Raw genomic sequence first — 27,962 nt, 5'->3', positions numbered from 1 at the left:
AAGCCCTTACAAAGGTCTTTAATGGTTTGCTTAAGGCACAAATTTGGTTCTGGTCGTCCTCGATCTTTTGAAAGCATTTAGGTTCATAGGTTCATAGGTTCATACTAGGCTATCTGCCCAAGGGCATTTATAAGCCTAGCCCATAGTTATGTGGCTTTCGCCACCCCTTTAGTTTGAATAAAAACTATGCCTATCATTTTGCTGTGCCTCTGTCAAGCAGTGACACTGAAGCTTGACTAACCATGATATCCTTTTGGAATACTTACAAAACCACTGTGGTATCTCAAGCAATAACCATGTATTGATTTGCTTACTGCCTTGTTGAGTGCATACCGAGAATAGTTTCTCTTCCTCTCATTACTTACTGGACTGTGAAGTTCCACCGGGTATCATTCTGGGCCCACTTTTGTTTACTCCGAGCATGTTTGAACGAGAGGCTTGCAACACCATTGTCGTACTGATGACAGACACCCTTTCCTTTTCTTTCCTCAGTGCACTATGTTTGTCATGAATTCCCTAGTGGATATTCCTGATTGTATCCATCAGTAGATGATTAGTAATTAGAATAAACTCAGTACAGAAAAGATGACTGCTATGGCTGTACATGCTGTTCTCGGGGATTCGGATCTACTGCCCTTGAATCACTTTCTTATTTATGGAATGATAGGTTTGAATTTATGTCCAAGGTTCTCTGTGTCAGGGCCATGCCAGCTGATATTAGGGCTTTGTGCTTTAGTTCAGATCACGCGTTATTCCATTGAGTCACATGGCTGTGGCTGATCAAGCCATGGTTTGTTCACTCCTCATGGTGCAAATCACTGCTCCCCGGTTGCTAACTGTTTTTTGTCATTTTCATTTTATCACATCTGTCATTTAGAGCCTAGACTAACTATCCATTTGCTCTTGTGTCATCAGAAAGGCACTAGATGTGGTTTATCTATCTCTACATGTTTTTGAAACAGTTGATTGTGCCTTACTATCTTGCCCATACCCTCTGCTCTACCACACAAAGGCCGGGGGAGGGGGATGTTCACAGGGTACAGACTGAATCCTCCATTATTTGCTGTTTTGTTTATTAGGCTCTTTACTTTTGGACTCTCCTACCTAGGTGACTGCATGACCCCTTCCCCTCAGTAGTCGGAAAATGTGCTTTAGCTTTTAGTTGTGGGCTAGGCTCATTACTATGTATGAGGTTGTCGATCATGATTTATATTCATTTGTGCTTTTTATGTAAATATTAGTTTTCCATGGGTTAAAACTGTTATTGAAAAATTGATCTGATGAAGTCCAGTTGGTGGGCAAAAGCACTTGTCATGAATGAAAGCCGAGTTATTCTCCTGACTTAGCCTGTTTGAGTTTGTTTCTTCAGTACCGTCATAGAAGAAGTTTTAGACCATTTATTACTGTTGCTTAATATTGTAATGTTTAAGTGTTTTTATTTTTCATTTTTCACAAATAACAAGGAAGTGAAGTCAGTCCTCTACCTTAAAGGAAAAATCCACCTTAGAACTAAAAAAAATCTATTTTTTTCACTCTGTGTCTGCTTTGAGTTATTTTAACACATCAAAATTGCTCTGAGTGCTTGTTATAGAATTTTAATATGTTTTCTGCAAAATGGTGGTCAATGGGGCTTGATATATCAATGTGATCTTATTTTTCTTCAAGCCTTTCTCTTTCCCATAATCAGTTTCAAGTCTGCTTTATATGAGTCATGCTAGACATAAGGAAGTAGTGGTGTATTCCCATGCCATTGACATATATAATGGGATATGTGTCAGTCAGTCATCTTATATATTCTCTATAACAGGACTGCTTCTTTTATTTCTTGAATGGCCCTCATCTGTGTGTGTTTCAGGACTTGTTTTATAGTATACTAAGGAATTATACACCAGCAACCAAAATACTTGCTAAATTGCAGGCCTTTGTTGAAAGTATCTTTTGTATTCCAAGATGTATTGACAGCCCCTCCCCTTACACTTTGGTAAATGTGCTGATACTTTATAAGAATTAAAAGAAAAAATATTTTCTCTAAATACCACGTACATCTTTAATACTACATTCAAGTAATTTTAAAATGTAAAGCAGTATAAACAACAACCATTTAAACTTTAAAGCTTAGCATTTCAATACTGTGATGCTGCTCGTGTAAATTTGTCAAAAGAGGTGACAACTGCCTTTGAACCACTGACTGATCTAATTGCTATGTTCTGGTATGAAAGGCATGGCTACACTGGAAGCAGCTGTAAATCAGTGTAAGATGTCTTCCTGTCTGCAATAAAGACAGTGGAAAACAGTTTCACACCTCTCTGTCTTGTTTACAGCAGCCTGAGCTCCTGAATACAAATTTCTTTGTGTCTGTGGTATGTCATGCCAAGTGTAGACAAATTCCTCTGCACCTTATGTGAGAAGTTAAGCTTAAAAAAGTGATGGTCTTTCCCTTCATTTGATAATAAAGTGAGGAAATGTAAGTTATATAAGGTACAAGCAGGTTTCAGGTACCTACACAATACTGGAATCATAGTGTAGGGAGAAAATCAGCCTAAGAGTTGAGTTAAACTGAAGGTAGGAGAAGGTGGAGTTTTTCTTTAATGCTGGGTTAGCTATCTCCTTGCATCTGAGTTCTGCTTTTTTTACCCTTTTGAATTATCAGACAAGTGAATTGTCTTACTACCTGCGAAATCACATTCTGACAGTTAAGCAGGCCATTATTTGTGAATGATATACAACAGTTTGCACTATTTAAGGCTTTCTCAGAGTTGCCATCGATACGTACTCTGTTCAACATAAATTGATAGTGGACCCTATGATTTCTAAGGGCGTTATTTCTGTCTGTTACATTTAAACTGTAGTAATTTTCAGATTGGGCCACTCTTAAGTCTTAATGTCTTTTGCTTATATTCTTAAATTGCACTGCTTTGATTATTGGGGTTAAAACTATATTGAGAATAAGAAGTGTTACCATGCTGCTATGTACTTCATCAGACTTCACTGTTGTTTTATGATTTGGGATGTCATTTCATTCCAAACAGTCTTGGGTAAAAAAAAAGTCTACAACTTAGAAAAATCTAGAAGTGTAACTGCCTGCTACCTACTAATATCATTAGAATATGTCTGAGTACTGTACCATGATTACCTAAAATAAAAAATACTTAGCTTAGCATTTTTGTGTTTTTTTTTTGTTTACCCCTTAATCCACTAGCAAGTGTACACTTTTTTACAGTTTTGCACTGTAAAGAGAGACTTCCCGTCCTTACATGATGGTGATTATTATAACCATGATATAAATAAATGGAGATGTTTATCTTCCTTACCTGATGGCAATTACTGTAACCATGACATAAATGTGTGAAGATGCTTACCTTCCTTACCTGATGGTGATTATTATAACCATGACATAAATGCATGGAGATGTTTACCTTCCTTACCTGGTGGTTATTATTATAACCATGACATAAATGCATGGAGATGCTTACCTTCCTTATATGATGATTATTATAACTGATAAATAAATGCATGGAGATGCTTACCTTACTTATATGATGATTATTATAACCAATAAATAAATGCATGGAGATGCTTACCTTACTTATATGATGATTATTATAACCGATAAATAAATGCATGGAGATGCTTACCTTACTTATATGATGATTATTATAACCATGACATAAATGCATGGAGATGCTTACCTTCCTTATATGATGATTATTACAACCATGACATAAATGCATGGAGATGCTTACCTTCCTTATATGATGATTATTATAACCATGACATACATGCATGGAGATGCTTACCTTCCTTATATGATGATTATTATAACCGATAAATAAATGCATGGAGATGCTTACCTTACTTATATGATGATTATTATAACCATGACATAAATGCATGGAGATGCTTACCTTCCTTATATGATGATTATTATAACCATGACATACATGCATGGAGATGCTTACCTTCCTTACATAATGAGTACCATTGTAAGTATCATGTAAGTATAAAACTGGCGGTCACTCCTTCAATGCAGTAGGCATTGTGCCCGTGGAGCATGGACCTGCTCAGCACATGGCGCCGAGGATCCATAGTACTAAACCAAGGGAAAGGCATGTGAGGCATGCATGCTGCACCATAATAGGCAGCATATGAGGGGTTCAAAAGAATTACCATGGGGTTAGGAACTCCAGAGGGATAGGTGAGGAGTCTGAAAGATCTAATAAACTGACCAACTCCATGTATCCCAACTTTCACGTCTCCGTGAATCTACTAGGCTGATAAGGACTTCCGGCTTTGTGTTGAGTGGTTCATAGGGCTCTCACCTGTGGTGAAGGTACTTAACTCATGATTTCAGACCAGAATGAGTGGATAAATACAGTACTGGATGGGAAGCCACTGGGCATGACCCAGGGGATGGAAGGAATAAAAAAGGTGTAGCAAAAGAGTGCTTTGTCAGCAGTGCTGTAAAATAGCATTTAGCAAACACTAATAAGGCAGGTAATTCATTCACTGTCACTTCATTACAAGTACTTAAAAGAAAAACATAACTTAGAGCAAACACCAGAGAACTGCCTTATACATTCTCATTTTATTCACCACACATTTTTAACCACTGTTCCTATCGTTCACCTCCAGTTCAAGCTAACATTTATTTATTCACTCATTCATTCATTCATTCATTCATTCATTCATTCATTCATTCATATATTTATTTCAGTTTGATAACTAAGTAAGTGGACCTGGTGGTGGAATGAAGAAGTACAGGACAGTATACAGAGAAAGAGGTTGGCAAAGAAGAAGTGGGATTGTCAAAGAGATGAAGAAAGTAGACAAGAGTATAAGGAGATGAGGTGCATGGCAAAGAGAGAGGTGGCGAAGGCTAAGGATAAGGCTTACTAACTTTAAAACATTACATAAAGTGGGGGGCTTCACCCCCACACCCCCCGATGTGGGTGGCTGTGCCCCCCACAGCCCCCCTACTTAAATATACCAACTCTGAGATTGCACTAGTGATGAAAATGGCGAGGTAATGGAGGCTGCCAAGCGATTTCTTTCTCGGAAAAAGAAATCGCTTATATGCCGTTTCGTGCTTTCAAGTTCAATCAAGATGCATTCAAAAGAATACGTCTTCGATCATATAATAGGAACCCTGGAGTTCACATCACAAACTGCAGAGAAAGTAAGAGAGACGGCTAGAAAGGTGCTTGGTGTGACATCTGGAAAGAGGAAGGAGGACAAGGGGACCTGGTGGTGGAATGAAGAAGTACAGGAGAGTATACAGAGAAAGAGGTTGGTGAAGAAGAAGTGGGATTGTCAGAGAGATGAAGAAAGTAGACAAGAGTATAAGGAGATGAGGTGCATGGCAAAGAGAGAGGTGGTGAAGGCTAAGGATAAGGCGTATGATGAGTTGTATAACAGGTTGGACACTAAGGAAGGAGAAAAGGACCTGTACCGACTGGCTAGACCGAGCTACTAAAGATGTGCAGCAGGTAAGGGTGATAAAGGATAATGAGGGAAACATACTCACAAGCGAGGAGAGTGTGTTGAGCAGATGGAAAGAGTACTTTGAGGGGCTGATGAATGAAGAGAATGAGAGGGAGAGAAGGTTGGATGATGTGCAGATAGTGAATCATGAAGTGCACTGGATTAGCAAGGAGGAAGTAAGGATAGCTATGAAGAGGATGAAGAATGGAAAGGCTGTTGGTCCAGATGACATACTTGTGGAAGCATGGAGGTGTTTAGGTGAAATGGCAGTGGAGTTTTTAACTAGATTGTTTAATGAAATCTTAGAAAGTGAGAGGATGCCTGAGGAATGGAGAAAAAGTGTTTTGGTACCGATTTTTAAGAATAAGGGTGATGTGCAGAGCTGTAGTAACTACAGAGGGATTAAAAACTGATCAGTCACAGCATGAAGTTATGAGAAAGAGTAGTGGAAGCTAGGTTAAGAAGGGAGGTGATGATTAGTGATCAGCAGTATGGTTTCATGCCAGGAAAGAGCACTACAGATGCGATGTTTGCTCTGAGAGTGTTGATGGAGAAGTACAGAGAAGGTCAGAAGGAGTTGCATTGTGTCTTTGTGGATTTAGAGAAAACATATGACAGGGTGCCTAGAGAAGAGTTGTGGTATTGTATGAGGAAGTCGGGAGTGTCAGAGAAGTATGAAAAAGTGGTACAGGATATGTACGAGGGTAGTGTGACAGTGGTGAGGCCTGCGGTGGGAGTGACGGATGCGTTTAAGGTGGAGATGGGATTACATCAAGGATCAGCTCTGAAACCTTTCTTATTTGCAATGGTGATGGACAGGTTGACAGACGAGATTAGACAGGAGTCCCAGTGGGCTATGATGCTTGCAGATGACATTGTGATCTGTAGTGAGAGTAGGGAACAGGTGGAGGAGACCCTGGAGAGGTGGAGATATGCTCTAGAGAGAAGAGGAATGCAGGTCAGCAGGACTAAGACAGAATATATGTGTGTGAATGAGAGGGAGGATAGAGGAATGGTGAGGATGCAGGGAGTAGAAGTGGGGAAGGTGGATGAGTTTAAGTACTTGAGATCAACAGTTCAGAGTAATGGTGAGTGTGGAAAAGAGGTGAAGAAGAGAGTACAGGCAGGATGGAGTGGGTGGAGAAGAGTGTCAGGAGTGATTTGTGACAGACGAGTACCAAGTGAAAGGGAAGGTCTACAAGCGGGTAGTGAGACCAGCTATGTTATATGGGTTGGAGACAGTGACATTGACAAAAAGGCAGGAGTCCGAGCTTGACGTGGCAGAGTTGTAGATGTTAAGATTTGCACTGGGTGTGACGAGGATGTACAGGATTATTAATAAGTATATTAGAGGGTCAGCTCAGGTTGGAATGTTTGTAGACAAAGCCAGAGAGGCAAGATTACATTGGTTTGGACATGTGCTGAGGAGGGATGCATAGTATATTGGGAAAAAGATGATAAGGATGAAGCTGCCAGGTAACAGGAAAAGAGGGAGGCCTAAGATAAAGTTTATGGCTGTGGTGAGAGAGGACTTGCAGGTAGTTGGTGTGACAGAGCAAGATGCAGAGGACAGGAAGAAATGGAAACAGTTGATCTGCTGTGGCGACCCCTAATGGGAGCAGCCGAAAGAAGAAGAAGAACTAGGTAAGTGGACTGGTTAATTAACAGACATTTTTCAATCATAAGTCAAACATCATGGCTCATGGCAAACAAAAGCTTGTTTTATGTTCAAACTATCCAAAAAAGGAAGTTTCACCTTCCTTTTGTGGGTGAAAATAAAGCATATTTCTCCAAAGCATATCACATTTGAGGTATTTTAGTTAACAAAAAAAAAAAGAAACGAAAAGTTTTGCTTGTGAATGTCTTGAAAAAAGTAGCGGGTGATGGAGTTCTAAGGACCAGAACACACCATGTCATGGAAAGGGATGCTGGTGAACAGGCTGAGTGAGGCAGTACAGTGCTGTTGGAAGGAATAAAGATACTGTGGGGATGGTGTAGACTGCCTGTGGCCTTGTGTTTTGGGAGGAAACTTCAGGGACTTTTTAAGCTGTAGTTAATACTGACCATTTAACTCCTTTGTTACCTTTCATTCTCCCTATGATCTGCAGTTAGAAGGCAAACGTTTGAGCAAATGTCAACATTCTGCTGAGTTAATTAAATAAAACGAATGCTGTTGCTTTCTACATTTTTTAAAATCTTGTTTGTTGGTGTTGTGCTGACTGTCCCCACCCCTCCATTCTTGTCTGTTTGCTGTAAACAAAGCAAAACAATGTGAAGACGTAATCCAGAGCTCAAATTGTTCACAGTTACAAACAAAGAAATCTGTGGTAAATAAAAATAAGGCGAGTTAAAGCAAAACAGGCTACTGCTTTGTGAGAATGTGGTGCATAATGGGATAGATATGGCGATTATCTCTCAGAGAGGATAGCGCCTTAATGAATGCATGTCTGTCTCACACACACACACACACACACACACACACACACACACACACACACACACACACACACACACAAAACAGAACACAATCCCCACGGCTGCTGCCTGGTGCAACCTTTGTTTTCTTTATCAAAATACTTTCTGTGCCTGTTTTAGATAACACTAAACTTGAGAGATAATTTTTAACTAGAAAAAAGCCACAGTAGATAACAGTAATCAGGCTGCAGAAACGAGAAACTACAGACGAAGTGCAGAGATTTATGCATAAAGTTTAATAACTCCTCCCCACAGCCAGATAATTTTATCAGTATTATTAAATCTTTCTCTCTGCTGTAGAGCTTGTGAGTTGTATGAATGCTTAGATTTAAACTGTCAGTAAGACACATGTTGTTGTTATTTATTTGCCGGTATCCACAACTGCTGAATGCACAGATTTCCAGAAAGGCATGCAGTGGTGAGAAAACAGCCAATGAATGTGCTACAAAACCATCTTGTGCTGCAGCAGGTTGCTATACTTCAAACATTTATCTCCCACCAAAAGTATTTATCTAAATATGTTGTAAATAAACGTCATAGGGTCATAATTACTATGACTGTAGGACTACATATTGTGTAGCTAGTTATAGGTTTCATCTAAGTCTAGGTTCATCTTTCTCCAAGGCTTCCTGATTATACAGGATAAATTCATCCTGCCATCCCATTTACCTAGAGTTTTCCGCCTTATTACTTTTTATTTAAATGTCACCACCAAAGCACTAATTATCGCTTAATTCTTTCATTTCCCATGTAGCCAGCAGCAGGTAGTTAACATTGCACAATGTTTCTGCAGATGAAATCTTGTGCAGCTTTGTTTAGGAACTGGTCTGAGGCTGCATGACACGTGGGCCACTAGTCCGGACTGGACACTGAAAAAGGCTGCAAGACCAGGTTTGCGAATGTAAACTGTTACTCTTGATGTGACTAAGTAGGTCAGTGAGAGGAAGGAAACAACTTTGTACACTAGCACTACACTATGGGGAGTGAAGAAGGGAGTTAACTAAAAATTGCAATCAAGAAGCTTAACAAAAATGTGTGCCGTGAAGGGCGTTTTTTTTTTTTTTTTTTCAGAAACTCAGTGAAAAAGAAACAGTCTCCACAGGTAGTCTAAGAAGCCAGAAATTCATATTGTAGCCATTGTTAAGTATTGGGTGGACATCACACCTGAAATTATGTTATCTGTGTCTTGTCGTATCATGGAGAAATGTAATGTATTGTAGAAGAAGAATAGCCTGAAAAACAATATCACATCAGTATTGGACATTTTGCAGTATATATTTTAATATAAGACTAACCAACCAGAGTGACCAAGGGGTTAGTACTGCATAAAAGATCAATATATAATATAATATAATATAATATAATATAATATAATATAATATAATATGATGATATAATATAATATAATATATGTACATTTTTGTGTGTTATGGGTGAAGTTCTTTTGTTAAATGCTGTTTGACTCCTCATAGTATTGTGTAGTTCCACATCTACAAAATGAGTGGAAGTAATTTTCTTTTACAGCTACATTTTTATGCAGTATATCATAGGTTATAACATACAGTTCTGGGCAAAACTCCCGTGTTGCAGGGCATACTTAAAGATAATTAAAAAAAGCAGCAAATATTTGTTTCACAACTTAATGTGTAATCCATGAACTAAAAGATAGAACAAACCTACTGATAATATTTTCATCTGTATACAAGCTGAATCAGATTTCATCAGCATCTATGAATCAAACAGATTCTGATGAAGTCTGATTCAACCTGTATAAAGACGAAAATGTTTAGTCATAATAAAACATATTTCTTCTTGGATTATACTGGTGCAGCTCACCTTGGCAGTGTGGTTGTTCTATTTTTTTGCATAGTTTTAGATCTATTCACAGCTGTAAGCTTAACTAGTATCCATTGGTTCATGGAACTGTCTCTTATCACAGCTAGAAGCTTAACTAGTGATTGGCACATCTGTATTTTCGAACAACACTACAGCGATTGTTTCAGATTTGGCCTAACAGGTACATAGACTTGAATGTCAACATAGTATCAGACTTAAATACTGTTTGTTTGAAGCAAGTCATGTGACCTTCATGTGTTCCTCTTTGAGATTCTTAGTTTTATAATGGGATTGCTCAGTATGATGCCATTAGAGACCGTTTACACAAAGATAAAATTCTGATAATCAGCTAGACCCAACACTACCTCTGTCACCACCTATTTAGCAAATATATTTGAAATGTTGTAATTTGCATGACATAATGTGTGCTTCTATTAACTGACATAACTGACATTCTGTGGGTTTCAGATCCAGAAGCATGTGTGGGTGGAAGGCAACTGTGAGGCCAGAAAGTGTGAGATGTGTCAAAAGAAGATTAAATCATTCCAGGGCCTCACTGGACTGTGCTGTGTCTGGTGTCATATGAAGGTTAGTATAATAAAGACAAGTAGAACATATGTATAATGCATTAGTGTCTGCACCTCAGATTTGATAGAGGACATTTACACTTGCTAGTGTTTCAGAATAAACACCATCCCAGTAATTGAAGTATATTTATTTTCATGAGTAATTAGTGGCATTTTTCTCCCTCATGTTTTCTGTCACACTAACACCACTTCAGCCATATGTACTAAAAGTCTGACCTAATTCACATGCCCCGCCCCCGAGCTTCCAGTTCTGATTTCCACTCTACTGTTCTCAAGTCCTTTCCCCCCACAGCCATCTGCTAAAAGACATGATGACTTTGGTGTATTCCTCTCACCAAGTGGATGCATTCACTCCAAAGGAAGTTGCAATACTGCAGCTCTGGATTGGTAGATAGGCACTGGAAAATGAATTTCTGCTATTGAGTCTTGGGAAGAGCACTCATGACATAGCAAATTCCATCTGAAAGTCTTCATTTGAGTTGGTCTGGAGTTTTACCATATTTTGTCCTACCCTACTGTTTGTGTCCCATTATTCCACGTTCCACAGCATACCTCTCAACCTCTAAGCACGAGGAATCTGTACAAAGCTTAAAATAATAGGGGGACAAAGGCCAAAAAAATAGTGATAGATTTTAAATATGGCTCTTATAAACTTAGAGCATTGCTAGAATTAGAGGATTTGTATAAACATGGAATTTCTGAAGGATGTAAAATGTGAAACTGAAATGTTTGGCATTATTTAGTGACTTCAACCCCTAGTGATTTTCCAGAAAACACAAATTTTATGAGGAACAGACCAAAAATATGAGGCAAAAATCTGGACATTCTGCAATAATCTAGACAGTTGAGAGGTATGTTCCACAGCCAGGCAGGCTTGTCACATTTAATAAACCTGCTTGTGCACACTCATGGGTGTAACTTGGGCACCATATCAGCAGCCAAGTGGCTTTGCTGGGTGTACTCTCTGTGCTGTGGGAATGATCAGTTTTACAGAATGGAAAGCACTGTATGGGAAGAAGAACTTCTTTATGTGCTCAACCAGTTTATCTGCAGCTGACTGTCCAACCCTTTTTGCTTCTCATCTGACCCAGAGTACTAGTGGTGCAGGCAGATGTCATGCCTCTGTACTGATTGGACAACTTTATCTAAGACATCCTTACTTTTCCAAGAGATAAATCATAAGTAAGGTCAAAGGGATGCCAGGAACTAATGAAGTACAATGTATCTCATGCGTTAATTATCACTTACTTCGTTTATACTTTACAGACAAACCTTCCAGGAGAAGCTGAAGTAAATATGAGATACATAAGCCAGCACCATGGTGTTAGGGGGATGAAGCCCAGGAGATCGGAGTTTGATGAGTGACTTTGGCATCTGAGGTGCTGAAGGGAATGATGGACATGCCCATCCTAGGGAGAGGAGGAGTTAGGTGCAGAGAAGGACCTGGGGAGAGGAGGAGGGAGGTGTCAGGAAGGATGGGCATGCCCATCCTGGAGAGAGGAGGAAGGAGGTGCACGTGCTCATTACATATTGTTGCACTTTGATTACCCTGGTGAAAATTGGAAGAGCAGCCACAAAATGCTTTCAAGATCTGGCAGGGACCCTTGCAGAAGTGAGGGACAGTTCAGTGCTAACACCCATTTCATGGCCCATTCATGAAATGGTACTGGGCACATACAGAGGTCAGGGAAAATAGGTAAGGAAACCTCCACTGGCAGCAGTATGCATGTGTCCCAGGGTCCTCAGTCTTCCCACTGGCCTGGATATGAGTTACATACAGCATGAAGGAGGTTAAGTCAGGTCCTGAAGACCTGGTGGATGAGGAAAGCAACTTGGGGGCAGCTTATGATCAGCTGTGAGGTGCCAAAAATAGATTTAGATATTGATACGGATATAGACAATGTAACCTAGTACCAACAAAATGTATATACAAATTGAAAGGTGTGAACTTAAATGGCAACTCATATTAAATGTAACAAATTAACCTGGTATTAATGATTCTGTTTCAATTTTACCTGTTTTGAAAACTAGAGCTTTAATAAGATAAAGCAAGTTTGATTTTTTTAACCAAATTTAAATAAGCATTTTATGGCTGTATTTTTTATTTTTATTATTGATGTATGATGGAGCTTTTAAAGATGCTTATTGATGCTAATTGGATAACTGATGTTAGTGCAAATATAAAGATTAATTTAATTTATTTTGGTGGTCTTAGAATTTTCTGAGATGAAAACACTAAATAAACTGGTTGTGGTGTTTGGAATAAGACTGCCTCCTGCTATTTTTTCAGCTATTGAACATTTCTGACAAAGTTTGGCAGTTTTCACAGTTCACCCTGTTTTATTTATTTTATTTTATTTTATTTTATTTTATTTTATATTTGTTTACCAGGAAGGTCAGACTGGACACAGGTCCGTTTTCAGCGGAGGCCCGGGGAGAAAAGCTCCACAAGTATTACATTACATTAGTTAACATTCACAAGGTACAAATATTCATGCACAAAGTACACCATGTTAGTTGAATGCAGTTACAAACAATAGATTAAAATGATTTGCAATTAGAGTAAGATGGTACAGATAGTTTATTTACAGTAGAGAATACATTATTTTCTAGCATTGTATCAATAGACTATTAGAGGTAGAGAACCATGGCAGTATTCATTATTTGGGAGAGTATTAATAGCAGTGAGTAGATTTGGACTAGCCTGGGGGGGAGACATGAACATAGCCAGTTTTGCATGAAGTGGGATTTGATGTTTTTTTTAAAGAGGTAAGGTGAGGATGTTGAGGTTAGGTGATCTGGTAGGAGGTTCCAGGTTTTTGCAATACAGCAGGCAAACAGGGATTTGCCAGCCTCATTTTTGTACTTGGTGACACTTATGTGTGTTGATCTTAGGTTTCTGGAGGGTGAGTAGGGTTGAATTAATTGTTGTAAGGCAGGTGTTTTCATAGGAAGGTAGTAGAGATTATGGACAGTGGTAAGTTGATTGAGTAGGAGGAGTTGTGGAAACTCAAGCCAGTTGAGTTGTCTAAGGGACTGGCAGTGATGGGACCTATGAGTGGCTTCATTAGCAAATTTGGCAATTTTGTTTTAGCATGATTCAGTTTTAGTGAGCTCTGTTTGGTGAAGGTTGGTAAAGATTTGGGAAGCATAAAGAAGTATAGATAACAGATGGATTCTAGCTATGGTGGATTTTGTGTATCTGGTCACGTAGTGGTGGTTTCTATAAAGGAGTCCGATCTTTTTGTTTACTTTCTTGATTGGGAAATATGGATGTCAAATTTTAGTTTATTGTCAATTTCCACTCCTAGAAGCTTTGTGTGTAGTGTTGGAGTGATATTAGTATTGTCTTTGGATATTTTTGCAAAATTATTGTTTATGAGGGGACATCTACTTGGACTGAAAAGAATAAGTTTAGTTTTTTTTGGATTAAGCAGTAGTTTGATGTTGGTGAGCCATTCTTCGGCTAGAGTAAAGCTGTTTTGGGTTATGATTTGAAGTTTGTCGAGGGTGTGGGCTGCACATATTATAGTGGTATCATCTGCATATTGGACTATTGAGGCAGAGGGTAGGGATGATGCTATGTCATTCGTAAATAATGAGAACAGCAGTGGGCCGAGAATGGATCCTTGTGGGACACCAATGGTTACTGGAAGTAGAGGTGACAGGGGGATGTTCATCGTGCATACCACCAGACCACGACGTCTTGGCCTGCCGTTTTTGTGCTAGGTTCAACAAGCGCACCATTAAGCGCCGGGCGGAGTTCGCCCTTCATTATTTTGGCAAAAAATTTAATTATATCATGCCGTCGGATGCACCGACACCAGTTTTAAGCAAAAGACGCAAAGATAAGGACCGACATCCGAGGTCCGCACTGAGTACTGAGACCATGCTTAACCGACTACTGGTTCTCCGGTTCTCAGCGAGGTGCCTATGCAGCCCTTGAATACCGATGAAACTATTTTACGGGTGACTTCAGTACCCGAGGTCGCAGGCTTCTCGGTCTCCATTCCTACTGCAGATACCGACGCCGCTCTTGGCAGACAAACTCAAAATTTAGTCAGGCCTGCCATTTCTGAAGGCGTCTTCAGGCCTTCCACTTTCTCTATTAAATCCTTCACTAAATCTAAAGCAGCCATGAAATCTAAAAAACAGGGTCCTCAGACCTCCTCTCAAGGCCCCATGCCTAAAAAGCAGATGCTTAAAATGGCTGAGGATTTGATAACTCTCATCAGGGGTTCTCAACCCCCCTCTGACAAAAGACCCAGATTGGAGGAAGACTACCCTTCCTCAGACCAGGCTTCTATTACCTCAGAACATTCTGAGGACCAGGATTATGCCTATTCCCCTTTCGAAGACTCTGATGCTGAGGAGACTATTCCCTCGGTCTTCCCCCCCCCCCCGAGGACCACTCTTTTGGGGAAACCCTGCATACATTGAGGGAACACTTTCACCTATCAGACAAGATTGCAGAAGATACCTCAGATTTCTTGCAGGTTCAACCCATTGCCAATTCTCTGCATTGCCCTTTGGCTTATCTACTGCGCCCCGAGTGTTTACGAAATGCCTGGCATCAGTAATTGCCTTCTGCAGACTACAAGGAATACAAATCTACCCATATCTGGATGACTGCCTGATCCAAGCGGACAGCAAGGACATTCTATTGCAGCATCTGGTGTTTGTAATAAAACTGTTAAACTTCCTGGGATACACAGTGAACAAAAAGAAATCAAAACTAATACCTTCTCAACAGATAATTTTCCTGGGTGCCAGCTTAAATACAACCACCCAGATGGCCTACCTCACGCCAGACAAACAAGGGCAACTGTTTCAGTGCTTCAGCAAAATGGCAACTTTCACCAGACTAACTGCAAGGAAAGTCCTGCAGGCTCTGGAATTCATGGCATCTTGCATCCTACTAATCCCATGTGCAAAGCTGCATATGAGGAAACTACAATGGTACCTAAAAAACATATGGTCTCAACACAGCCACAGCTTGCAAACAATTATACCACTCATTCCATGCCTTCAAAAGGAATTTTTGTGGTGGGCTCAAGCATGCCAAAGAAACACAGGTCTCCCTTTCTGTGTACCTCAAGCAACTCAAATCATCACAACGGATGCCTCAGACTACGCCTGGGGAGCACACATGGCAGATCAGTGCATTCAGGGAAAATGGTCCCAAACAGAGAAGCACCTACACATCAACCAAAAGGAGATGCTAGCCGTGCAAAATGCTCTTATGACCTTCAAAGACCTACTGCATCCAGGCCAGCTATTGATAAGGACAGACAACACCACAGTCATGTGGTACATAAACAAACAGGGGGGAACTCATTCATACCCCCTGTGCAGGCAAGCCATGACCCTTTGGAACACAGCACTGGAATTGCAAATTCAACTACAGGCACAATTCCTGCCAGGGAAGGAAAACACACTGGCAGACAACCTAAGCAGAAATATGACAGATCCACATGAATGGAAGTTGCATCCTCAAGTTTTCTCAAAGATAACTCAGGCATGTGGACAGCCAGACATAGATCTATTTGCTACCCACAGAAATTACCAGTTGAAAAAATTTTGTTCAAGGACCTATCATCCACAGGCCTGGAAAGTGGACGCACTCTCTTTCATTTGGACAACATTGACAGTCTATGCCTTCCCGCCTCTTCCTCTACTGACCAAAGTTCTATTAAAAGCCAGAGCAGAGAGGCCACAAATGATTCTCATTGCTCCAGACTGGCCACGACAACACTGGTATCCGCTCCTAAAGAGCCTGACACACTCTCCACCATGGATCCTACCTCTAGTCCCTCTTCTGTTGTCCCAGCACAACTACAAAACCCTTCACAGCCAGCTCAAAACCCTAAATCTAGCTGCATGGAGAATACCTTAATTTCCCAACAGACTCTCCTCTCCAAGGAGGTGCAGGATGTCATCTTGGAGGCCAGAAGACCTTCTACTAGAAAAGCCTACTCCGCCAAATGGAAACGATTTTGTTCTTGGAATCAAGCAAAGGGCCAGAATCCTTTGGTAATAAATATACCTCAAATTTTACAGTACCTAGCTGAGATGTTAAACAGTGGCCTTTCCTTCTCCTCCATCAAGATCCACGCTTCAGCCATTTCTGCACAATACAACACAGACCCTCCTTTATTCTCACATCCCCTATTAAGGCAGTTCCTCAGAATGGCAAAAAATATAAAACCCCCAAGGAAACCACCAGTTCCAGCTTGGGACCTCAACTTCATATTGGAAAAGCTGACCCTGCCTCCCTTTGAGCCGGCTTCTTCAACAGAGCTACATTACTTGTCATGGAAAACAGCCTTCCTTCTGGCTATCACCTCAGCACGCAGGGTTTTGGAACTGCAGGCCCTCATGGCTGTGCAACCATTCATCATTTTCCATCAGGACAGAGTTTCCTTATGAACCAACCCTACCTTCATGCCAAAGGTAGTATCCAGTGTAGCCTTGAACCAGACTATCCACTTACCTACCTTTTATCCAAATCCACAGAACAAAGGGGAGGGACTACTACATTCCTTGGACATTCACAGACAACTTCATTATTACTTGGACAGAACAAAGCCATTCAGGAAATCTGAGCAACTCTATGTGTCCTATGCTACAGGTGCTCAAGGAAAGGCAATTTCCAAACAGACAATTTCAAAATGGACAGCCCACTGCATTCACTTTTGTTATTCATTTCATGGAAAATCTGTGCCTGAATACATCAGATCCCACTCCACCAGGGCCACAGCTACCTCTGCAGCTTTCCTCAGGGGGGTCCCTACCAAGGACATTTTGGAAGCAGCTACTTGGAGTTCAGTGCACACTTTCTCCAAGCACTACCACCTTCCACTATACTCAAAATCTAGAGCGGGCTTTGCCACAGCTGTCCTGCAGGGCATCCTCACTCCTCCTAGTTCCACTTAGTGCCTACCACCCTTACTTAGCTTTGGGATTCTACCCATCTGTAATGACTGCAGCTGTATGCACGATGAACATAGTACAGTTTTGTACCTACCATAAATGTAGATGTTCGAGTGCTCATACAGCTGCAGTCCAGGTTACCCCCCCTCCGTCCCCTCTTAGGACAGGCCTTATGACAAACACCTTTATCATACAACCTTTTTGGGGTATTCTTTTATGGTATATTTGCTTGCAACTACTGTTTTTTGATTTATCTATATTTCTTGTTTGCATAACATTATGTTTTGCCTTCCTTCTGGGGGCACCTGACATCTGGGGCAAGAAAAACTGAAGAAAATGGCGTCGGCTGCCTCTTTTATACCCCTGCCACACTGATGTCAGGGAAGAAGTGACGACAACCTACGCCGGACCTAGACTTTGGAATTCGGCCGACCGAGGACCCGCCTGACGGCAAGATAACCCATCTGTAATGACTGCAGCTGTATGAGCACTCGAACATCTACATTTATGGTAGGTACAAAACTGTACTTTTTCCCTAAGAACAGCTTGTTGTCTGTTAGATAAGTAGCTACTGAACCAGGATAAGGTGAAAGAATTTATGTTAAGAGTGGCCAGTTTTTCTAGGAGTAATCTATGGTTCACCATATCAAAGGCTTTGGATAAGTCTAAGAATATGGAGGATACAAACAGGCCGTTGTTTCTGTGGGTATTAACAGAGTTAGAAAAGGATAGTAATGCTGTTGTAGTACTGTGGAAAGGTCTGAATCCATGCTGGGATGGGGATAATAGGTTGTTGTGAAGGAGGAAATTCATTAGTTGTGAGTGGACTACTCTCTCTAAACTTTTTGATAGGGGTGATAGTATTGCAATGGGACGGTAGTTGTATTATGTGAGATATTTTCCATGAGTGTGGTACTTTGCATTCAGTTATAGACCTGTTTATGAGGATGGACACAGGATAGGCTATGACCTCTGCGGTAATCTGTAGGAATTCTGCTGGTAGTTTGACTACTGCTGGGGTTGTTGATTTCAGTTTTTTGAGGAGTTTGGTGATAGTTTTAGTACTGACTGGTTTTAGGGAGAAACTAGGTGCATTGCTTTCTGTGTTGGAAAGGGTGGTGGGGGCTGTTGTTGACATTGGGTGGGTGCTAGTGGTTTGGATATTGGCTAGGGCTTGGATAGTTTCAGTGAAGTATTTGTTAAAGTGGCTAGGGATGTTGTGTAGATTGTTTGGTAGTAGTGGAGAAGGGGTGGAAGGTTTTCCTGTGTGTAGTAGGTTATTGATTGAGGACCCAAATTTTTGGGGAGTGTTGGAGTATTTTTCCTGCAAAGTTTTATAGTAACTAGTTTTGTCAATTTTTGTGTGTTTTGGCTCGATTACGTAGTTCATGGTACCTTAGTTTTAGGGTAGGGGTTTTGTGTTTGTGGAATTGCAACCAGGCTTTGTCTCTTTCTTTCATTAAGGACCTGGTGTCTTTTGATAGATGTGGTGCATGGTTGGTTTTAATTCTGGTGGTCCTGGGTGGTGCATGGGAGTTCAGGATGTTTAGGAAGGTGCAGCTGAAGTATTCTACAGCTTCATCTAGTTATAAGTATTTTAGGGGAGTCCATATACAGGATTTGAGTGAATTTATTAACTCCTGAGCTCTGAAGTATTTTTTGTTTTGTATGACCCTGACAATGGGTTGATTAGTTAGGTGGGGTCGATTCCTAATCAGGTATGTTGCTTGTTGGTCACTCAGGCTGTCAGGGAGACTACCTGAGAAATGGGCTTCAGTGGAGTCAGATACTAGTATCCAATCCAGGATTGACTGTCATTTAGAGGTTTTATCTGTTCTTGTAGGAGTATTGATAATTTGGGTAAAAACCATGGAGGTTAATATCAGTGGTGGGGTTTTGGCTGTTACAGTTAGACCAATCAATGTTAAAGTCACCTGCAAGAATGACTTCCTGTGGATGACTGGTTTTCATCCAATTTAGTAGGTTTTCAAGTACATTAGTGTTGTTGCCTGGTGGTATATAACCTCCAGCTATTATGATTTGTTTGTTGGGGTTTAGTTTTAGTCTAGCTAATATTAGTTCTATTTCTTGGATTTCTTGAGACTTGTATTCAATTTATTCTATAGAGAGGTGACTTTGGAAAAGGATGGCTACACCCCCTCTATTTTTCCTGACCTATCTTTACGTATTATATCATAGCAAGGGGCAGTTATTTAATTGTTGTGGTGGTTGGGCTTAAGCCAAGTTTCAGTTAGTACTACGATGTCAGGTTTGTATAGGGCTAGTAGGGCATGGAGGTCATGTGTTTTGTTGAGTGTGCTTCTTATATTTATGTTTAGAAGGAGGAGGGACGAGGTAGATTGAACATATAGTGGATTGGGGTTTGTTGGATAGGTGCTATTGCAAGTGTTGGGTACTGGATTTGGGTGAATGTAACCGCAACATGAGCGTTTTTGTAGTATGTGGAGGTAGAGTTTGTTTAGTTTGTGAGTTATTTTGACTATTTTATTGGGGGAGTTGGCTCGAAGTTTGTAGGTGATATTTCCATATAGATAGGAAGGTGGTGGAGAGGGGGAGAAGTCACTCAGTGTTAGTGATGAGTAGGTAGTAATGGAGGTAGTGATAGTTGAGTCAATTTGCCATGCTGGTGGAGGGCTGATATAAAGATGTGTGTGGTAGGATGAGAGCATGGATAGGAGGAGGAGAGAAGAGAAGAGAGGCCTAATGTGTGTAATAGGGTTTGTAGAAGGTGGTTGGTTGGAGTAGAGGCCATATTGTTTAGTTATGTGTTGGGTTATGGACTAGGATAGGGCTGAAATATGGTAGAGATGGAGTTCAAATATAGGGTGTGGTATCCAGTTTGGGATGTATAGAGAAGGGTGTGATGGGCTGTATTAGTGTGAGGGATTATTAGATATACTGTGTGATTGGATAGTTGTGATGGAGGAGTGGCTAGGGTTGTGGTATATAGCTATAACTGTAATTGATGTGGGAGTGGGTGGGAATGGGGGTAGGGTACGAGCATAGTGAGATGAGGGCAAACGGAACAGGGACAAACCGAGCCAGTCCCGCGCTCACAAAAAACAATCAATCAGTTTCACAGGTAAAATTGTTCTTAATTTATTTTGGCAGAAATGCTGTTTGACTTGTAATTTATTTAAGTGTAGGATTCCCAGGTTCAGCTGAGTTGGTTAGCTGCTCATACAGTCTGTTCATGACTGTGTCTGGGAGAACTAGAACTACTAATGTTAAGATGTGGTATTTTACTTCTTTTCTCCTTTACTTTATTAAGTTTAAAGTTAAACTCTCCATTTTATAGGAAGCAGCTAGGAATTGGGGTTTGATTGACTATCCTGCCATCTTGTGGTTAAAATGAGGGATCACGTGCCCTTGTGGAGGGTGACTAACAAAATATGTCAGGATTAGCTGCTTAGGGGGGCGGCTGGCCTGTGCGGTGTGCAAGCCAGTACTTAACAGTTTAGGGGTTGAAATACAATTATTCCACAGTAGGTAGACCTACTTTTTGTTTAAACACTTGAAAAATGGAAGTCCTTTTAGGATGGAGGGCTAGATAGCTGCACTACTGTCTTCAGGACTAGGGAGTATCCAAGGACAGTGTCTTTCCTGGGTATTCTAGCTGTAAAAGGAGGAAAGAAACATGTGAGACACCAACTACACTTGTGAGGCAGAGAAAGATAATGGGGTTTGCAGAAGCAGGGTGGAGGTGCAGTATAAGAAATATAGGTGCTGTTGGGTGGAGGTAAGAGGATGGAATATATTACTACGATAATTAAGATGGGGGAGAGAGTGAAGTAAAGATGATTGTAAAATGAGGGAAGTGTGTGCTAAGTAAGGAGATTCACTGTTATCATGTAGCAAAAAAGAGGGGGAGAGAACCTTATCACAGTAATGATTATAGAGCAGGATTATAACACACTGCACTTCAGGTCACTCTAAACATCTACAAATGAGCTTATACATCAGTTATGAGTTAGCAGCAGTTGCTGTAAAAGTCATAACACAATTCATATTCCTTAAACATTATTTGACAGTTAGATATAACAGCAATTTCAACAGTTTGGCAAAAAAACACTTCCTAATCCTTAAACACAATCATTTATCCCATTTCCCGACCCCTGAGTGGTAATTAGAAAACCAAGTGACTATGCAGGCCAAGTGAGTGTGTTTTGTGTAAAAGGTCCGGCGACTGAGTGGTACTAATACTCCAAACCTGACTAAGAATCCTTTAGAGCACACTCATGTGGATGTCGCCACTTTCATAATAGCCATATTTCAGAAAGTAGAGAGATTTCCACAATACAGGGGTTTCTTGGGTCTGTGGAAATGCAATGGCTAAGTAGATGCAACGCTCAAGGTATCTACTACGTTTCCTACTGGAAGGGGTACCTAGTGGACTTATAATTACCACCTCTGAGTTTTATGGGTATAGTGACTGAGTGTGCGTAGAATTAGGCAGCACACTAGCGTCGCACAGAGGGATCAGTTTGGTATAGATAAATGCGAATGCTAGCACTCCTTTTGTAGGGTTCAGAGGTGCAGGTTTTAGTCCTGCAATGAGACGCTATAAATACCAGCGCATAAGCACTACCCCACTAGTCAGCATACATGTGTTATTCAAAGAGAGGGTTCCTGCCCTGCCAGCATGTGATTGTGGCTGATTAGGAATAAAATACCAGGTTTACGCACACAAAACAGTACAGTACAGTGTACTCGTCTTAGCTTAAGCACGTCCATGCTAATAAATGCTTGTGAGTATGTCTATTCTTAATACAAGGCACTTGGAGACACAGTGACAATAACAACTTGATAACTTACAGAATTATTAGCTAATAATTCAAAGCAGTGAAATCAGAGCAAAAATGTTCAAAAAGGCATATATAACTTAATGGCAGGCACGGACCGCAGAGACCAGGGAGTGAACTATGTTGCGAATCCAGTGATTTAAAAAGGGCGCCAGAAGTGTGGGCTTATACTTATAGGTTCCTTTGAGGGGGTGGGGGAAGGATAAATATAAGTCTTGGCTTCATTGTGGTATTTTCCTTTTTTGTTCAACCAACATAATGTAGTTTTCCATCTTTTTGGGCAGTGCACACTTTCCTTAATGAAAAACAAAATAACAAAAAGGAAAACAAGTTGTACAGAAATGACTGCACTAGATATTGGCATACAAATTACTAAAATGGGCTGTTGTTACAACTTCTTATGCAAGACCGATGTCAAATGTCACTCTGGCACTTCTTTAATTAATAGTTCTGATGATTCCACCAGTGAGGAGGAGAGTTCTCGGACTGATGATTTGAATGTTGTTTCCAAGACAAATGATACATCTATGACTTTAACCAATGGTACTCAACCAGCTGTTTGCAGAAAGACCAATACACGCTCTGCTACTCAGAAGGAACCACCCTCAGCTTTTCCATCACTTCTTCTACCTATAAGGAACCCGAGCTCTCCCAGCTTGAATCGATCGCTGAGTTGAGGAAGGAAACGGAGAAAACAGAACTCTGGACCAGAATTCAGATCCCACAAAACCATCAAGAAGATGTGGGAACCTTTGGTCAAGCGCTAGTTTTTAATTTATCATCTAAAGTTTTATCAGCCCCACAGTTATCGCTATTGGAGAAAGGGCTGTCTTTCATACTAGCAGCAAAGGTGGACTTTGCTGATACGATACTGGCTCTGAAGATATTTTCATGCAGTACTATGCTAAAGACCTTGTTTCCCACAGAACCAGGTACTGTTATGTATAAGAAATCTAGTACTTTTATGCCAGCTTTGGGTCCTTTATTGGAAACATTTTTTCGCACATGCAAAAATGATTTGTACAATGTTTTTAATAGTCAGTGTACTAAGAAATTGTTTCATAATTTGAGTCCTGATGAATGCATGGCCCTTAAAGAACTACAGACTGATATGAGTCTTTTTATTCGCTCTGCTGATAAGGGTGAGCAATAGTTGTTACGGACAAGGATTATTACATAGATGCAATGATACACATGCTTTCTGATGATACTGTGTATGTAAACAATAGCATGAATGATAGAGATGTATTTATTAATTCAGTGTATTCTACACTGAATGCATGCTTATTAAGTAGGGTTATTTCTCTTGATTTGTTTAATTATTTTACAACTGATTTTCCTCTAATACCTTTATTATACGGTTTACCCAAAATACACAAAGACCCCCTTGAGACCACCAATGCAACCAATTGTCTCTGGGCATGGTTGGGTGACTGAACCCCTTTCGATTTTTGTTGAAAAGGAACTGAGACCATTAGTTCATTCCTCCCCGACTATTTTGAGAGACACAAACTAATTTTTGAAGGACTTGTATAATTGTGTTTGTCATCTTTCTTTGTTGGATCATTGCATTATGGTCACTTTAGATGTTAAATTGTTGCTTACAATGATTCCCAATTATCATGGCCTTGAATTTGTGAGAAGTTTTTAGCCCAGAATAATTGTTTTGATTCTACTAGGATTGATTTTATTTGCTTATTGATGAGTTGATTCTAGAGAAGAACGTATTTTTATTTGAAGGGTGTTACTGTTGGCAGAAACAGGGAGTAGCCATGGATACACTCTGTGCCAACAGTTATGCCAATTTAGTGATGGCTGAGTGGGAGAATACATATGTTTTGAATAACAGTCATTACTCCCAATATGCCAAGCTCTTCAGGAGATTTGTTGACTATGTTTTTATGTTATGGGTGGGCCCTGTAGAGATAATTGGTGATTTTGTTGAATATTTACATAGTACCACCACATTTCTTAGGTTTACTTATAAATATTTACTTAGTGTCATGGACTTTTTGGATGTCCAGATATGAAGTTTATGAATGGAACCTTTAACACCAGGTTATTTAGGAAAACCTTGTCGGATGAACAATACCCTTAGGAGAGATAGCATGCATCTGACTCAAGTTTTTAGAAATGTATTAAGAGGCCAAGGAATGAGGATTTCAAGGCTGGATAATTTTGACAATGAGTTTGAATTAGATCTGGAGATGATCCAAGGTGAATTTATTGAAAGAAGCTATAAAAGGAAAGATATGGATGAGATGGGTCGAAGTGTTAGACAGATGAGATGTGAGCATACTCAACCTTATTTTCCTGGCAGGACAACTGGCAGATTCAGTTATTCATATGTAGATCCCACACAAAATTTTAAGTTAATTCTTCATTATTCCAATAACGTGGATTTGATATGTGATGTTGCCAGGAAGAACTGCCCCATCTTACTTTCTAGTGATAGGTTTAAACATATAATTGGTGAGTACCCACATTTTTCTTTTAGGAATAAAAAGTCCCTTAAGAGGATGTTATGTTATGGGGGTCAACAAATGATAAGTGAAGACATTGATAGGGGCACATCCCCTTGTGGGGAGTGCATTTTTTTTCATTGATGATACTAGTAATTTTAAACACCCATTTTCAGGCAGGGACGTTTAATTTAAAGTGAGTGCGGATTGCTCCAATGAGAATTTAGTTTATTTAGCCTCTTGTGTTTCCTGTTCATCTTTTTATATTGGGAAGATGAACAGGACTTTAAGACATAGAATGAGAGAACACTTAGCAACGATCTAGAGACAGGATGAGAGGAATGCACTTGCTAAGCATGAGAGGTTATTTTAAGTTTAGTGTTATAGAATGTCTATCAGTTTGTTTGCATCTTCTTAGAAACACCAGAGAACAACATGAGGTTCGTTGGATTATTAGGCTACAGGCTGATAAATATCCTGACCTCAATGACAAGTTTCTTTTAAGACCTTTCTTGAAAGCCCGTAGCTTGTTTTAATTAATAAATATTTGCATATTTGTGTGAGTAGGAGTTTTGTTTTTTATGAATGAGTGCTAGGTCACTGGCTCTTAAGCTAGTAGGAGTTTTTTTATCATTGGTGATTTTCTATCATGTGATTTTACTGAATGTATTTAAATGTTCATAGGTTCATAGGTTGGTACTAGGCTATCTGACCGAGGGCATTTATAAGACTAGCCAGAGTGTGTTGGCTTTCGCCACCCCATTGATTTATTAACTGAGCCTCAGTCGAGCAGAGCCAATGAAGTGATCCCAGGGGTATATTTTCTGTTACCTATCCACTCGTCAAGGTTTCTCTTGAAGAGTGTTAGTGAGGGGCTCTGCCTAATTTAGATAGGAATTTTGTTCCAAAGCATGGGGAGTTTCTGTGACAGGAATCTATCCCTCCAGCATGTTCTATTTATTTTTGTGATGAGGTTTAGATCACTGGAGCATGTGGCTCGCAGTGATTTGGATTTCTTTAGGTGGAGCATGTCCATCAATTCTGAGTTGGACATGGCTTTGTAAGTCAGGCAGAGATCACCTCTAAGTAAGCGATATGCCACTTAGTACAGCCAGAGTTTTTTCATTTGGTCTGCATAGGGCATATGTTTGAGGCCAGTAATCCTCTTGGTGAGGTACTTTTGTGGTCTTTCCAGCTGTTGCAAGTGTCTTGTGAGGTGCATCCCAAGTGGGGCATTGTACTCTATGATGGGTCTGATGAGTGGCAAGTAGAGGGGCACTATAACCTCTTTATTTCTAAATGCGAACCCTTTAGTAATTAGATGGGCCGCATAGAAGGATTTCCTAACTACTGTGGCAATATGATTGTCAAAGGAGAGATTATTATCTAACTGGGTCCCCAGATCTCTTATTACCTCTTCTGTATTAAGGGGGCTGCCACCTATGTGGTAATTCGTGGGTGTTTTGTTTTTCCCAAATGGAATGACTGTGCATTTTTTGGCATTTAGCTTGAGGCCATGACTTTGACACTAGGTGTCCATCTCAGTAAGGCCTTTTTGGAGGATGTCCATTTCAGCTAGAGAGTCAGTTATGGCTCCCAGTTTGCAGTCATCAGCGAACTTGGTTAGCCATAGTCCTTCTGTGTTTGCCTGTACTTCTGAGAAGTATATGCCGAACAGTAGGGGTCCCAGGACCGAACCTTGTGGGACACCACTTGTGACTGGTTTAGAGTCGGACCTGGAGCCTGCTATTCTTACCATGTGAGTTTTGTCTGTAAGCCAGTTGGCAACCCATCTTGTGACGTAGGGGTTTATGTTCAGGCTGGTGAGTTTTTCTATAGTACCTGAGTGAGGAATGGTGTTGAACGGCTTGGCATGGTCAATGTAGGCTGTGTGAACCACCTTTCCCTTGTCTATGGCCTTGGTGATTGTCTCAAAGAAGTCAACCAGGTTTAGTAGGCATGATCTGCCCTTAACAAAGCTAAACTGGGTCGGGTCAAGTATTTGGAGGTTCCCAATGTCTTTGTTAATGAGTTCCATGATGATGCGCCCCATAGCCTTGCAGACCAGGCTAGTCAGGCTTTTGAAGCGATAGTTACCAGGGTCAGTTATGGCCCCTCCTTTATGGAGCAGAATAACCATTGCTGTGCACCATTCTATGGGCACGTAGCCTGTGGAGAGGCTGAGGTTGAACAGCGTGTTTAGGTGGGGGGTTAGTTTGTTCTGTAGTTCATGCAAGACACATCCTGGGACACCATCTGGCCCCATTGACGCTGTGTTTTTGGCTTTTGAGAGGGCTGTTTTCACCTGTGTGTCTGTGATTTCCAGGACACTACACTTTTCCGGTATTGTGGACCCTTTTGGAGGTGAGAGGGGGGGTGAAGTTTGCACTGAATCTATTTGCCAGGATGTTGGCAATATCAGTAGGTTCAGTATATTTTGTGCTATTTTGCACTAGCTCAGAGCATATCTGTGAGTTGCCACTTAGATTCTTGACATAGCTAAAGAAGGCTTTGTAGTTATCTTTTGAATCCTTGGCTATTTTTCTTTCGAAGTTAGCCTTGGATGATTTTATGAGGGACCTTAGTTTCTTATTGATACTGATCGGGGATGTCTTTCCTTCTTGGGATTTGCTTTTTTTCTGAACTAGTTTCCTCCTTTTGTTGTATAACCTATTTATGGCAGGGGTCCACCAGACAAGTTTCCTTCTCTTAGGGGAGTGAGTCTTGGTTTTGCTAGGCATGGCATGATCCATGCATCCTTGCAGGTGCTCATAGAGTCCATTTGTAAAGGATTCTGCATCTTGGGCAGCGTTATCCTTTAGCATTGGGGCTGTGAAACTTACCACCTCTGTCTTAAGTAAGGTGAAGTTTGCTTTAGGAAAGTTTTTCACTGTGGTTTCCTTGGTTCGGGGTGGTGGTGGGGTGTTGGACATCCAGAGTAATTAGTTTATGGTCTGATCTAACCAGCGACAGGTTGACCTCCGGTGCGGAACACCTGTCGCCCATGTTGGTGATGACCAGGTCCAATATGTTTTCACCTCTGGTAGGGGAGTTTACCAGCTGATCCAGGGCATTTGAGTTGATAAGTTCCATGAAGCGCTGAGCCTGGGAGTTTGTACTCAAGTAGTTTTCCCAGTTAATGGTAGGGTAATTGAAATTGCCCAATATCAGGGTGTATGGTAGGACCTTCATGTTTTCCAGTGTCTCCAGAAAGGCAGAGTGGTGGTCTTGGGTCATGGAGGGTGATCTGTAGCAGGCCACAATTTGTATTGCAGATTTGCCCAATGTTAGTTGCACATGGATGATCTCAGAGGTATCATGCTGCACCACTAACCTGGAGGTGTAGGTATCCTTCATGAATATGG

At 40.6% G+C, this 27,962-nt stretch overlaps 1 protein-coding gene across 2 annotated transcripts in view; it reads left to right on the top strand.

Annotated features, from left to right (window-relative positions):
- DGKA (diacylglycerol kinase alpha) overlaps positions 1-27,962 on the top strand; it is an 858,181-nt gene that overhangs the window by 539,729 nt on the left and 290,490 nt on the right. For both annotated transcript variants that reach the window (XM_044083761.1, XM_044083762.1), the window contains exon 11: positions 10,261-10,380. In XM_044083761.1, the coding sequence (XP_043939696.1) occupies positions 10,261-10,380 (120 nt within the window). The remainder of the gene's footprint in view (positions 1-10,260; positions 10,381-27,962) is intronic.

Source organism: Protopterus annectens, chromosome 9.part0 (genome assembly GCF_019279795.1).
Source record: "Protopterus annectens isolate FY-2018-M chromosome 9.part0, PAN1.0, whole genome shotgun sequence".
Taxonomy (NCBI): Eukaryota; Metazoa; Chordata; order Ceratodontiformes; family Protopteridae; genus Protopterus; species Protopterus annectens.
The sequence above is the reverse complement of the archived record's forward strand: the minus strand, read 5'-3'. Positions and strand labels throughout refer to the sequence as shown.